The sequence below is a fragment of the Labeo rohita genome, chromosome 12, assembly GCF_022985175.1.
Source record: "Labeo rohita strain BAU-BD-2019 chromosome 12, IGBB_LRoh.1.0, whole genome shotgun sequence".
Classification (NCBI taxonomy): Eukaryota; Metazoa; Chordata; class Actinopteri; order Cypriniformes; family Cyprinidae; genus Labeo; species Labeo rohita.
This window is the reverse complement of record NC_066880.1, coordinates 25,238,980-25,253,423: the sequence shown is the minus strand read 5'-3', so window position 1 is coordinate 25,253,423 and position 14,444 is coordinate 25,238,980. Positions and strand designations below refer to the sequence as shown.

The following is a 14,444-nucleotide window of genomic DNA, read 5'->3' as shown; positions in this document are numbered from 1 at the left end:
TGCTGAATGTTCAGTTATTGTGACTGAGAACGCTGATTAAAATAACTACTGAACAAACAGAGATGGAAAATATATTACATAATGAGATGATTTGTGTTCTCAGAGTACCGAGCAATTAAGAAAATCCCTCAGGCATAATTAGTTTAATCCTACTGGGAATTTCGTTGTAATTATGAATATATCAGGACCCGTTTATAAACAGCAACTGAATTTATGGCTAAATACTACTTTAAAGCCTAAGGGGCCATATAAATTAGCATATAATTAAGTCTTTTGTTTACTGTTTTGGTTGTAATGAACAGAAAATGCAACAGAACAAATTAAAATCATTGATTAGGAAGGAAGAATGAAGCAACATTGTGTTTCAGACGGATACATAATATGCAAAATGAATTTTGAAATCAGAGACACTGCATTGGCTTTTTGTTAAACCGATGGCAACTTATACTTAAATAGCATTTCAACAAAGCAAATAAAAACACTATTGTGTACAAACATGAGCAAATGCAAATTAACATCAGAAACACAGATGCACGCTTTTAAACAAATTTTAATGCAAAATAAAAAAAGAAAAAATAGATCCAGTATAGTTGCTCTTAACTATACAATAAAAATATCTAAAAGAAAATGTAATCAACTGAATGAGAGATACAATAAAACTGTTTTCAATTTCTTAATTGCCCTCTTGTAGGGAAACTGTAGTTGTATAACATCATGCCAATCTTAAATAGGATTTATGAAACAAGAAAACAAAGTGCCCAACACCACTGTGGGGAATGACCAAAATGCACAAAACCAATAAAAAGCGTAATGTCTTTTTGTGCAGCGCACAGTCCCCTTCAAAATACTAGTTCAGCTATTATTATTGGTCATTTCAGATGGTAAATGTTAACAGTACAATGTGTTTAATAATATAACCTAATCTTACTTTTAGATGCTAGAATTTACAGTGATTTGTGACTTAAAAAAATGTCCATTAAGTCTTCACATTGCATACTTCTGGGTCCATTCTCTTGCTAGTCTGTTGTACCTGGTACAAAAAATACAAAATTAAAAATCAATACGTCACAGCCTAGTTCGTCTAACCAGATATTCCAATCTAACATAAGTATGGCTTATGTTACTCTCATTCATGATGTTCCAAACCTGTTTGATGCTACACAATAGGTGAATTCCTCAAGAATAACCTGGTGACCCTTGTCAATATAATGAAAGTGAAAATACTGTAGTCAAGCCTCTGAATTATAGCTTGACTATAATTTGAGCATGACTATAATTATGTAATAGCCTACAATTTAATATGTTATTCACTGATAATATTGTACTCCAGCGTGTTTAGACCACTGGGTGCTTCTTTTGTTTAATGAAAATCTGCCCTAGTTCTGCTTCACACATTCGTAAGCATAGTAGTGACATCCAAGATGTAAAAGAACCATTCTTCGCATTGGATCTTTTCAATGAATCAAATCTAGCTCACAAAATTAGTCTGAATTCATTCATGAACTGGACAGATCCTGTTCTCGAGTTCACTGACTCATTGAGTGCTACTTAAGTCTCAAATATGCATTTCCTTGTTTCTTCCCTCTTCCATCCTCCAGCCCATGACTTGAAAATCGATCAAAGTCAGCCATCTTGAAGCACATGTCAATTCTCTAATTGCACCAGGAGAAGGCAAGAAACGAGGAGTGATGAAGCTTTCAGCAGAGCGCGAATGCACAGGAAGTCTGACACTCGTATAAATTCCCCACCCCTTCACAGTCACAATTCTGATTTACGTTTTACCTCTGCAGTTTAAACAAAATATACACTGCACATACACTCAAATAATATGTAGGCCTAAATATATGTATTTGAATTGCACAACAAAATTTCCATCCATTTGAATTGGTTTGGTTTTAAAATGAATAAATGTAAAGTAATGCATATTTGTCAATTGTACATATAACTGATAAGAAACAGGTAAGATTTCTGTAATAGTACTAATGAAATGTGTACAGTAAACAAGCTTACATATTTATCCTTAATAAATCCAGTTTGTTTCAATCTCATTTGTGACCCTGGACCACAAAACCAGACATAAGTAGCATGGGTATGTTTGCAGCAATAGCCAACAATACATTGTATGGATCAAACTAATAAATTTTTTAGGGTATTAAGTAAAGATCATGTTCCATGAAGATATTTTGTATATTTTCTACCATAAATATATCAAAACGTAATTTTTGAATAGCAATATGAATTACTAAGAACTTCATTTTGACAACTTTAAAGACAATTTTCTCAATATTTTGATTATCCAGATTTTCAAATAGTTGTATCAGCGGAATATTGTATCGGAATGTGTATCCTAACAAACCATACATCAATGGAAAGCTTATTTATTCAGCTTTCAGGTGATGTGTAAAACTCAGTTTCAAAAAATTGACCCTTAGGTTTTGTGGTCCATGGTCACATATATTTTACTGAATATTGTTCTACAGCTAATCATATTTTAACCATGTTTATACTTTTCAAAGGAAAATTGGAATTTGGAAAATAATAATAATAATATTTTTTGTAAGACTGATAAATTTGCATTGTATTCAGTTCATTAGTTTATGTCAAAACTAATCCAAACGTTATATGCAAATTAAAAATAAATCTTAAATATAGGCCTAAACATTTTCTGAGTGCATTTCAACTAGGCATCTTGTTTTATTATGAATTTTATTTATTAAGATTTGTTTTAAAATAACCAAACCTTTTGAATCCTCTATCCTCATTTTCATTCCTTGCATAGCTTATCCCAACTAAGAAATAAGAAGCACCCAATGGTCTGAAGACACTGGAGTACAATTTTATCAGTGAATAACACCTTACATTTTAGGCTTTTATATACAAAGCTATTGCATGACTTCAGATGACTTGAAATATTAGCACACAAATATGCAGCACTTGACTTGAGCACTTTACGATACTTTTATGGTGTCCCTTTGATGCTTGTTTTCATTGACTGTAAGTGAATGCGCAAGAGCAACCAGCACAGTATTCATATTGTGTTGTTTTGTGTTCTGTGCAAGAAAATCATGGGTTTGGAACAACATGAGGGTAATTAAATGAAGATTTTTTTTTAAATCTCTACTTACTTTTCTTTGTCTGATTTGTAGATGTGTGCTATGTCTGGGACTAAGGGGTCATCAGGATTCGGATCACAAAGCAAAGAACATATGGACAAAAGAACTGAAAAAGAGATGAAAACATTCATCACAATCATGACAACATGCTCAAACTGGGAATTCTGTAGTTCAACTAACAAGCGAGAAAGAATCATAATACACATAAGTACCTTTTGAAACTGTTAATGCTGGAGACCACTGCGACCTCAGGATGTCCAGGCAAATACTTCCATTACTGTTAATGTTGGGATGGTAGATTTTTGTTGTAAACGCTACCTGTTAAATCGAGATGGGTGTCAAAATGCCATTTTAAGACAACATGGCAGATACTTGGAGGTGGGGTTTAGTATCACTACCTTTGGTGGCTTGAAGGGATAGTCTGTTGGAAAGTGAATTGTGAGAAAGAAGACCCCTCCTTGGTATGGACTATCACTCTATAAATAAAAGGAAATGACACTAGAAATTAGACAAACTGTGTAGGTGTATGAAAATAAGTTACATACATCTCAGCATTTTAACAAAAGATGCTGTTGCTTAGTAACAAATATGCAAATGTGAAGTCACAAATAAACATAGATAACAGATATTTTAAAAAGTAGCAGTCAGGTACATTGGTTTGTTGGCAATCTGACACACGCAGTCACAGAAAAAAATATATAATATACTGTATGTTCAAAGCTGGGAGAGTTTGATAACTGTGCCCTGTTTTCTCCAAATAATTTCTAAAATTGACTTCACGTCATCACATTCAGCAATTATTATTAGGCAAAGCAAACTGCTAAAGGCTAATGAGGCGAGTACTTACAGGTCCCATTATTGTTGCCTGCCAGTGAAACACTAAAAATAAAAGAACAGGCTTATTACAATTTTTCCAATGTGTCATATGTTATTATGTAAAACAACTGACAGTGAACTTACAGTCATCACCAACCGGTCCAGCAGAGCACTGAGCAGGAGGGTCCCTCTGCAAGTCTTGAAGCTCCTGAAAGAGAAGAAGAAATTAGGATTAAATTAAACAATTACATGATTATTATAGCCATTCTAATGTCAAGTGGCATATGTGGAAAAACTCTTATTTCTAATATTAGTTTTTAACTCATTCTCAAGGCCATTAAAAATTAAAATAAAAAATTACATTTCTTCATGTCAAGATGGTTTTTAGTGGATGCATGAAGTCAGTTCTCCTAAAGTTCACATGTGCCTTAGCAGAGGAACCACAGGTGTAGCTTATAACCTTAATGTCAACATGTTTTATGTTTGACAGCCATAAAGTTGCATAATACTTTTTGTCTTCCTTTTGAACAGAATATGCTTTATCACTAACACACATTTGTAAACATTATGTTTGAGATCACCTGGCTTAATATTTTACGTGTAAAAGAATAGCATTCATACATTTAAGTTTTTAAGGCTTCCGATTATTTTGTGGCATCCAAATTAAGTAAATATTACAAATTAATATAATTTAGTTTAGTTTATTAACCTTATAAAGCCTACAGTATCAGATTTGATATGTGAATCAAAAATTCTAAATACATCTAAATTATCAACATGAACAACTTTTGCTGAAAAATCTACTACACCCGTCATCTAACTGATAGTTTATACTTTTCAGCAAGTAAAAGGCTTTTTAGCTTAGTAATAAAAATGTCCATCTTCAGGTTATGATGCACATGTGTTTTTAGTGTGAAATCTTTGATTTTAATCAAGTAAACAACTTTATAGTAATAACTTTCATATTGATATTAATATTTCTATTTCAAGATGAACACATGCTGGACTGAAGCATCTTAGATTTATTTGTTCATTTTTAGGGAAAAAAAAGTATTAAAAATGTATTAAATATGATACATCAGGCTTTGGAGGACCATTTATTTGTTCATGGGTCAGAGACTAGATGTCCTATTTTGGTGTCAGCATCAAATTTTGTGTGTGTGTGTGTGTGTGTGTATATATATATATATATATATATATATATATATATATATATATAGATAGATAGATAGATGTCATTATGAAATTACATCTATCTATCTATCTATCTATCTATATATATATATAGATGTCATTATGAAATGACATCTATATATATAGAGAGAGAGAGAGACAGAGGGGTATACAAACTATTGCACGTAATTGCATTTTAGTGGGTTTCTTCTGTAAATCATGCTAAAAATGTGTGACAGAGTTTTGGTCATAAAATAAAAAATAATAATAATAAATAAATAAAAAAACACTAAAACGTTAGACATTATTGGGAGATAATTATTGGCAGTAACATCTGATATTTACATGCAATTTATGCAGGTGGTTTGCAAAACTGTTATAAACTGTTAAAACTGAATTACATTACGAGAACATCATCTAACTTGTCTAATTTATTTTTAATGTTATAAAGGGGGGAAAAAATCTTCTAATGGTTCAGTAAACTGTTTCATAAAACAATAAATCTTTTTGACTATTATTCCACATGCCAGATTTTACAGGGTTAAGTTTTTATACAAAATATGCAATATTAATATACATTTTAATTTATAACAAAATATAATTAGATAATCATTACTGTGAACATTTTAACAGATGTAAACAATCTGTTTATGTGCCCTCTGGCAAGGACTTCGTGGCCTGAAAGGGTGTTTAACAACATTGGTGGAGTGCGATACACATCACTGTGTTGCGAAACAGAAACTGTCAAAATGACAAAGTGATGGCGTCATGCTGGAACTTCAGAGAATCAGGTTGTGTTGTTTTGTGTCAAACACACAACACAACAAACACAATAGCGCCTACCAACCATATTCAGATAAACTACACCAAATCAATGGTAGCCCAAGTCCCTCGAAATGTCACATCAGCTGTGAGGTTTAACAAAGCACACAAAAGTGGCTTGTGAAAGTGGATGAATCCACACAAAGATTGGCCTCGTTTAGTGGGGCTGCTGCCGAAGCTGGAGCAGGTTTGCTGTCTTTGTTCAGTTCTGGGCCTTCTCGAACACGGAGGAATAGACCACATAACAGGTTTATTATTAAGAACACAGATGTTTGTTAGTTCATTTTCACTGTGAGGTTAATAAACTACGCGCTCTGATGTAAACAAATTACTCATTTCCTCATTGTTTGTTTGTTTGTTCGTTTACATATATAAATGTATCGTTGCTAGCACACAAACACAATACGATGGTTGACTGACAACCTTGACGTGTCGTTTTAAGTTCTAGTTCACCAGCTTTATTCACAAACAAGGAAATTCTACATGTATTTACATTACCTCAAGCAGACAGTCAACAAACAGTGAAAAATCGTCATGACTGAGTGAAAATACACTGCTAGCTAGCCTTCATATGCTACATTCCGTCGACATATTAGGTTTACATCATTCCGAAACCGTTTGAGTTGATACACACTACCAACGCAAAACAAAAATGAATAATATATTATCATTCAGATACAAAAATGCTATTTTTATCGTCCATAATCGACATAAACAACGCTAGCAGGTTAACAAAAACTTGGCTAATGTTGGTCATTTACGCACAAAGGTCTTACCTTCTGTATTCTCTTTAATGCCATGCTGCTTTACTGTGTGTACCGCCCCAGATTTACGCGATTATATTATGTGGCCGATATTATTGCTACGAAACAGCTCAGCAATACTGTGTTTCCCTGAGTTAAAAACGAATGTGAGCGGCGAGAAAGAGAGACAGCTGTAGCTCCGTAAGCTCACACTTCCGGTGCGGAGCTGGGGAAAACAAAATAAAAGTCCGTATGTATTACTGCATCACCAGGGAAGCTCATTGAGAAACGTTGTAAGGTCAGAGCAGTATTTACACGAGCATTAGCAGTTTACCATATTCCCAAAATATAGAGAATAAGGCAATGCAAACAAATACATAGCTAAAAGAAAAAAAGGGAAAGGTGTAACAACAACAACAATAATAATCATAATAATTAACCTAGAAAAGTCTTTGGCACTGAATAAAATTTTGACGTTTTTATTAAAAGTTTTTTTAAGTATTAACGTACGAATAACTTTTATATTGTTAATAATAATTTAGCTTCTTTGCTGGATTAAGGCAACTTAGATTTACTTGATTATTAATCCACTTTTTTATGAAGAAAAATAATATTAAAATGTTAATATCAAATATGACATCAGGCTTTTGAGAAATGTTTGTAAACCTCTCAATCATCTTTATAAACAATTAAATTATATTAAAACTATATATATCGTGCAGTATATAGCGTGCGGCTGATATTTACACGCATTTTATGCAATAAGTCTGCAGTGCTGTTATAAAAATGTTCTTGATCTATCAGAATGCCTTACTTTTTATCCATATAAATAACAGCAGCAGCATATTTTGGCTCAGTTTGACTGTTTTTGTCCATGACTTTTATTTTATATGTCAGGCTTTAAAGGGTTAAGTTAAAGCGTTTATGTACACGCTTTACTAAATATAACCGAATATCATAATAACACAGTGCCAGTAAACAAATACAAATAATTTGGTAAATCCTGCCATTTCCCAAATGTTTATTTAGTGCAAGTATTTCTATGAAATTTTGAAATAATATATCTCCCATAATGCACTTCGCTCAGATGGCAGATGGAATGGCGCCTTTACTGGAGGAGGTGGAACTGTAATTCACAACCATAACATTTATTTCAAGACACATTGTTTGTATCTTGTTCTCATCGTGCATATTAAATATTTAATTCATATTGTCGGGAAGATAATAGCACGTGTATGATGGCTCCGTTCAGTTTGATGTCAGTCGGCGCTAATCTTTTGGTAAAATCTTTGGGTCTGTTCTCGAGTGCATCTGTTGTGAGGTGAGCATGCTGCAAGTTTAAGGTTATTGATGCATGACTTGTTTCTTAGTTAATGTATCATAACATAATGAGTTTTATTTTAACAACACATTTAAGTGGATCTACAACAGAGACAAATGTAAATTAATATGATCACAATTTAACAGCCATACATATGATCAGTTTATGTATCTTACATGACAGCGCTGCACTAGCTCAGTAGCTGAAGTTATTATTGAACATTTTTAAGGTGTAGGAAGGTGTAGTTTTTACAAAATTTAAAAAGTACTTTAACATCCATGGGTTATTCGGTACAGTGACATTGCTTTGCAATTGTAGGTGTTCATGTGTAGCTCCAGTGTTAAAGAGTTTTAGCACCTCAACCGGGGGCCCACCCAAGAGACCCCTGACAGCATACATGACATATGTGAAAGAAATGCATCCCACCTTCAGCAGACAAAATCCAGGTATTCGCTTTACCTTGCGTTTTTGATTTGTGTTGAAATACGATAATGAATAATCTGTTTTGTCCAGGAGTCAAAAATGTGGATATTGTCCGAAAGCTAGCACAGCAGTGGAAAATGCTGACTGCTGAACAGAAGCAGGTACGTTTTTGCTTCACATCTGTGTGTTCATATGTTTTAGTGTATTTTGAGTAAATGCTGTGCAACATTTCAGCCTAAATTTGAACTGCATTTCATTTGCAGCCATTTCAGGCTGCATCTTCGGCATCCAGGGAGCAATATAAGCTTGCTCTGGAGAAATACAAAGCCCAGCTGACTCCTGCGCAGACTGAGGCTCTTGCAGTAGAAAAACGACAAAAAGTGGCCAAAAGAAAAGCAATTAGGAGAAAGAAGGTGAGTTTTGCCTTCCATCAAGAATCTTTACACTGACTAAAAATTATTTCATTTCCACTATATTTATCGTTGGTTTATTTTGCAAGGCTTATTTTAATGACCTTTGTAGTAAAGGGATATAGAGTGTTTTCACTGCGTCATCAATCGACCATATATGTGACCCTGGACCACAAAACCAGTCTTAAGTCGCTGGGGTTTATTTGTAGCAATAGCCAAAATACATCGTATGGGTCAAAATTATTGATTTTTCTTTTATGGCAAAAATCATTAGGAAATTAAGTAAAGATCATGTTCCATGAAGATATTTTGTAAAAGTCCTAATTTAAATGTATGAGAACTTAATTTTTGATTAGTAATATGCATTGTTAAGAACATTATTTGAAGAACTTTAAAGGTGATTTTCTCAATATTTTGATTTTTTTTGCACCCTCAGATTCCTGATTTTTAAATAGTTGTATCTCAGCCAAATATTGTCCTAACAAACCATACATCAATGACGACTGGTTTTGTGATCCAGGGTCACATATTGGAGGCACTGAACGTAAACAATGCCTCTAAACCGGACAAACCTTGCTTATTTTGCTGATTATTGCTGCTGAAAATGATCAATTATTGTCATGTTTTGTGCTGTACTAATCAGTTCGACCAAGAAAAACATTTGGATTACTTTAGACTAGTGACTGACCGATATTGATTTTTTTTTTTTTTTTTTTTTTTGTTTACCGATACAGATATGATTATTTGCATGTTTATGTGCCTAATAACCGATAGTTTCAAAATATACACAACAGAGAGAATTAAATTAAGCGCTTTTATTTCCAACATGCACTCATTCATGGCTGTATTATTTAATTCAGGCAAAGTTAAGTCTTTACTGGGACAGGACTTGACGGATTATTTTAGCCGACTCCGACTTCACGAGACTAATGAAGAGCATATAGACAACACAGAGAGAAATAAATTCAGCGCTTTCATTTCCAGCATGTGCTCATTCATGGCTGTATATTATTTAATTCAGACAAATTTACGTGTTTATTAGGACAGATTATCTTATGTGACTCTGTGAGTTCGTGTATTTCTTAGATCCAAAGCTGCATAAACTAGCTACATATCAGGTATTTATGTAACACATCTAATATGTGCATTAATGGCTGTTATGTTAAATAAAGTTTACTAATTACAACTAAGCAAGTGCTTTACCTATGCATGCCGTTGTTGTTGTCTCGTCTCCCCTCAGACGTGCTGAAATGGCGACTCTGCCGGTAATTCTCAAAACACCCACAAGATGGCGTTTATTGGTAAATCCGATATTACAAAACCGAAACCGATTATGGTAAAAATACTTACACTGTGTGCATAATTATTGGGCACGTTGATATTCTGGTCATATTTTTTTACCAAGCACATTTTACCAATTCCAAACCACATCAGTCTTAATAACTACTATTAATTTTGTATTTAACCATTTATACATGATATATATTTGTCCATAAAGGCTGGAAGTGAAAAACTGCTTATATTCAGGTGTGCGTAATTATTAGGCACGTTTTCTTTTACATATAAATAAGCCAAAAAAGAGATTTAACCCAGACTGAAAAGTAAAAAATTATTAAATGCCCAAGAGAAGGATGCAAAACTAATGCAATACTAGAATTTGCAAAGTTAAGGCATGACCATTGGACAGAGAAATGCTCGTTGGGTCAGCACGGTGAGAAAAAAAAACGGTGGAGAAGAAAAGACACGTTAACTGCAAAAGAATTAAAAATTAAAGTAAAGAATTAGCTGTGAAACCATCAGGAACCATTTAGTCTCCAGCGCCACCATTTTCCAGAGCTGCAGCCTACCTGGAGTCTTCAGAAGTTCAATGTGTCAGGTTCTCAGAGACTTTGCTTGAGAAAAAAACCTAAAAAATGACCCTCTTAAGAATAACATTCTAAAGTGTTAAGAAATACATGAACGAAGTTTTTTTTTTTTTATAGGCTTTTAGACAGTCTTGACTCTTGAAGGACCAGCACCACATCCTCTTGTACTTCTGATTCAAGAATTTGTCTTCCAGAATCTAGCAGTACATTTTGGGAGTTCATGTTTAGTCTATCTCCTATCCTGAAAAGTCTGACTTGCAGAGATGGACTAAAATGAACTCCCAAAACTTACTGCCAGATTTTGGAAGATAAATTCTTGAAAGAGTGGTATAAGAGGTCCTTCCTGCTGGTCCTTCAAAAGTCACTCTCAACTTATCTGCCTATAAAGCCTATAGAAAACAGTCTTCATGTATATCACAACACTTCAGCATGTTATTCTCTTTAAATGAGGGTCATTTTTTAGGATTTTTCACCCAAGAAAAGTCTCTAAGAACCTGACACATTGAACTTCTGAAGACTCCAGGTAGGTTGCAGTTCTGGAAAATGGTGGCGCTGGAGACTAAATGGTTCCTGATGGTTTCACAGCTAATTCGTCACTTTAATTCTTAATTCTTTTGCAGTTAACGTGTCTTTTCTTCTCCACTGTTTTCTCACCGTGCTGACCCAATGAGCATTTCTCTGTCCAATGGTCCAATTTCTCTGGTCATGCCTTAACTTTGCAAATTCTAGTATTGCATTAGTATTGCATCCTTCTCATGGGCATTTAATAATTTTTGACTTTTCAGCCTGGGTTAAATCTCTTTTTTGGCTTTTTTATATGTAAAAGAAAACGTGCCTAATAATTACGCACACCAGTTTTTCACTTCCAGCCTTCATGGACAAATACATATCATGTATAAATGATTAAATACAAAATTAATAGTAGTTATTAAGATTGATGTGGTTTGGAATTGGTAAAATGTGCTTGGAAAAAAAAATATGACCAGAATATTAGCGTGCCTAATAATTATGCACACAGTGTAAATATCGGGAAAATATCAGTAAATCGATATATCGGTCGATCTCTACTATAGACTGCCAAAAGTTTTAACAATTCAAGGAGAAGAGTGCAAAAAATTGTCTGAGGAACAAAAGGTGTTTATGGTTGGCCAAACTCAATCAGGATTTACAGGTCAAGAATCTTGACAACATTTGTGTTCGTTCTTATCATTTCCAGGCAGATAGGTGAAATATTAGGCTAATATCTTAATTAATACTGCTTGTATGTATATTTACCTATTAACTTTAGTTTGTCAAAATACTGTGCCCGTTCTTGCTTGCTAAGTCCTTTTCTATATGATTTAGCAGCTTCCACGCATTTTTTCCGAGGTTTAGACAGTATAAATTAGCAGAACAATGTATTCAGTAGTACATTAACCATGCAATCAATGCTGTTTACATCCCAGTCTCGCCAATGTGGCTGCACATCTGGGTAACTAACCAAATCATGACGTAAGTGCAAACACTCTATTGTTCTTTAATTGCAGGAGCTGAACAGTCTTGGTAAGCCCAAACGCCCCAGGAGCGCTTTCAATATCTTCATGTCAGAGCACTTTGATGAAGCAAAAGGAAATAATATGCAGGTGAAAATTCACTTTAGTATATGATGTTTAAAACTCATTTATGCATGTAAAATATAGATAACTCTACTGTTAAAAAGATTGGGGTCAGTAAGAAATCAAGTCTCTAATCCTCATCAAGGCTGTATTTATTTTATAGGAAAAAATATATTACACACATAAAAATGATTACAATTATAAAAAAAAAAACTATTTTAAATGTAATTTATTCCTGTGATGCAAAGCTGAATTTTTTAGCATCATTACTCCAGTCTTCAGTGTCACATGATCCTTCAGAAATCATACTAATATGTTGATTTTCTGCTTAAGAAACATTTCTTAACTGCGTAATATTTTTGTGGAAATGGGTATTTTTTTCAAGATTCTTCTATTTATTGAAATCTTTGTAACATGTATAGCTTTATACATTACAGTTTTATGCACCCTTACTGAATAAATTATTTTCTATTAAAAAAAAAAACTTACTGACCCTAAAACTTTAAAATGTATTGTGTTTATTTTTGCACCTGGTGTATTAATAATATATTTCAAGCTCACAGTTTAATCAAATATATTACACACCATTAAAACCTACAAATATTTTTGTAATATGCAATGTAAGTATTTCATACAATGTTTATTGGTTGCAGCAAGTGTGTTGAATGTCATTTTTTTTTTTTCTTTCCAGACGAAGATGAAGTCACTGAGAGACGACTGGGAGCGTTTCAGTGCAACACAGAAACAAGTGAGTCTTGTCTTGAGCATCAAAAATAGCTAACACTTCAGCTCTGTTCCATCATCCCATGAGCTGTCTGCTGTCTTCTAAGTCATCTCATAAAGTGGCTAATTTAAAAACACTACATGAGCAGTATCTCTGTAAATCATGTAATTGACTTGACATACAGACAAACATATTTATTAGGGTCATGAATTAGGAATTCATTCAGTCCTCTGCCATTGACTTGTTAGAGTCCTGCTGTATGGAGCAGATGCTTTCAGCTTATGTCTGTTGTCCAACTGAAATATGTAGTTTTTTATTTGTATAAAAAATGCGAAACGATAGTGGGCGCGTTGGTCAAGTAATGCAATCGGTGTATGGACAAACAACAACTACGGGGACAAGCCTACTCAAAATGATCTAATAAATATAAAGCAACACAATAAAACTGGTGATTTTAAATTAAGTTTAAAATGAGTTTTTTTAGTATATTCTACCATTCAAATTGTTAGGGTCTGTATGATTTTTATAGTGTAAATAATGTTAATTTTAAAGATTACTATTAATAAATACTGTTTTCTTGAACTTTCAAAACAAGGAATCCTGAAAAAAATTATATCGCATGTTTCACAAAAATTGTTAAGCAACTATTTTCAACATTGATAATAATAAGAAATGCTTTTTGAGTTTCTGAAGGATCACGTGAGTAATAATCCTGAACATTCAGCTTTACCTGGAAGGAATTACATTTTTAAATATATTAAAATAGAAATTCCTTGTTGCAGTGTTTGCTGAGATTTCCTTTTCTGTGAAGTATACATGTGATGCTGCCTTAGATTTTCACCATAATGAGGCATTTTAGAATAACTGGAAGCTTACTGTGTTTTGGAAGACATCCTTTATCTGACTTCACTGCTTCATTTTCAGATGTACATACAGCTGGCAGAGGATGACAAAGTCCGTTACAAGAATGAAATTAAATCGTGGGAAGAGCACATGGTAGAGATTGGAAGGGACGACCTTGTTCGGAGAAAAGAGAGGAGAGCCGTCAAAGCCAAAACCACTAAAGACAAAAAGAAGAAATCCAAAGTAACAGTGCTAAAGGCAAAAGCACCAAAAAAGAAAACTGTAACCACAGTGAAAAAGACTGCAAAGACCACCAAGAAATGAGATGATGTATGCGACTCTGTTAGACAGAGCGTGTTGTACAAAGGCCAGTTCCGTCCTCAATAAAAAAAAAAAAGCCTGTGCTTTCCGTTAGTCATGCTGCATTTATATAGTGTTCAAGGCATGAAGGTTTTAAAGCTGTGAAGAGTCCTTCATGAAGTCACGTCTTTTCAATAAATCCTTTTTTTGCTGGTTTCATACTCACTGTATCATGTAAACAATAGTTTAGGTCCTGACTATGAGTGTTTTTATACTACTTATATTGCTTTTAAGCT

The 14,444-nt window shown here is 33.6% G+C and overlaps 2 protein-coding genes across 2 annotated transcripts; one reads left to right on the top strand and one right to left on the bottom strand.

Annotated features, from left to right (window-relative positions):
* Positions 1 to 532: 532 nt before the first annotated feature.
* Positions 533 to 6,908, bottom strand: ube2d1b (ubiquitin-conjugating enzyme E2D 1b). The gene is made up of 7 exons (XM_051124526.1): positions 6,701 to 6,908; positions 4,074 to 4,137; positions 3,961 to 3,992; positions 3,512 to 3,589; positions 3,326 to 3,431; positions 3,126 to 3,219; positions 533 to 1,030 (listed from the first exon to the last, which is right to left on the bottom strand). The coding sequence occupies exons 1-7, from the start codon at positions 6,722 to 6,724 to the stop codon at positions 985 to 987; spliced, it is 444 nt and encodes a 147-aa protein (XP_050980483.1). The 5' UTR covers positions 6,725 to 6,908; the 3' UTR covers positions 533 to 984.
* An 828-nt stretch (positions 6,909 to 7,736) lies between these two features.
* tfam (transcription factor A, mitochondrial) lies at positions 7,737 to 14,369 on the top strand. The gene is made up of 7 exons (XM_051124525.1): positions 7,737 to 7,988; positions 8,307 to 8,434; positions 8,502 to 8,572; positions 8,675 to 8,824; positions 12,213 to 12,308; positions 12,973 to 13,029; positions 13,930 to 14,369. The coding sequence occupies exons 1-7, from the start codon at positions 7,903 to 7,905 to the stop codon at positions 14,170 to 14,172; spliced, it is 831 nt and encodes a 276-aa protein (XP_050980482.1). The 5' UTR covers positions 7,737 to 7,902; the 3' UTR covers positions 14,173 to 14,369.
* The last annotated feature ends 75 nt before the right edge of the window (positions 14,370 to 14,444 follow it).

Coding starts and splice junctions, on each gene's coding strand:
- tfam (XM_051124525.1), top strand. CDS start 7,903: ATGATGGCTCCGTTCAGTTTGATGTCAGTCGGCGCTAATCTTTTGGTA. Junction 8,435..8,501: donor CTTCAGCAGACAAAATCCAG/GTATTCGCTTTA, acceptor TGTTTTGTCCAG/GAGTCAAAAATGTGGATATT. Junction 8,573..8,674: donor TGACTGCTGAACAGAAGCAG/GTACGTTTTTGC, acceptor TTTCATTTGCAG/CCATTTCAGGCTGCATCTTC.
- ube2d1b (XM_051124526.1), bottom strand. CDS start 6,724: ATGGCATTAAAGAGAATACAGAAG. Junction 3,590..3,960: donor AGGCAACAATAATGGGACCT/GTAAGTACTCGC, acceptor TTTTATTTATAG/AGTGATAGTCCATACCAAGG. Junction 1,031..3,125: donor TACAAATCAGACAAAGAAAA/GTAAGTAGAGAT, acceptor TTTTTGTACCAG/GTACAACAGACTAGCAAGAG.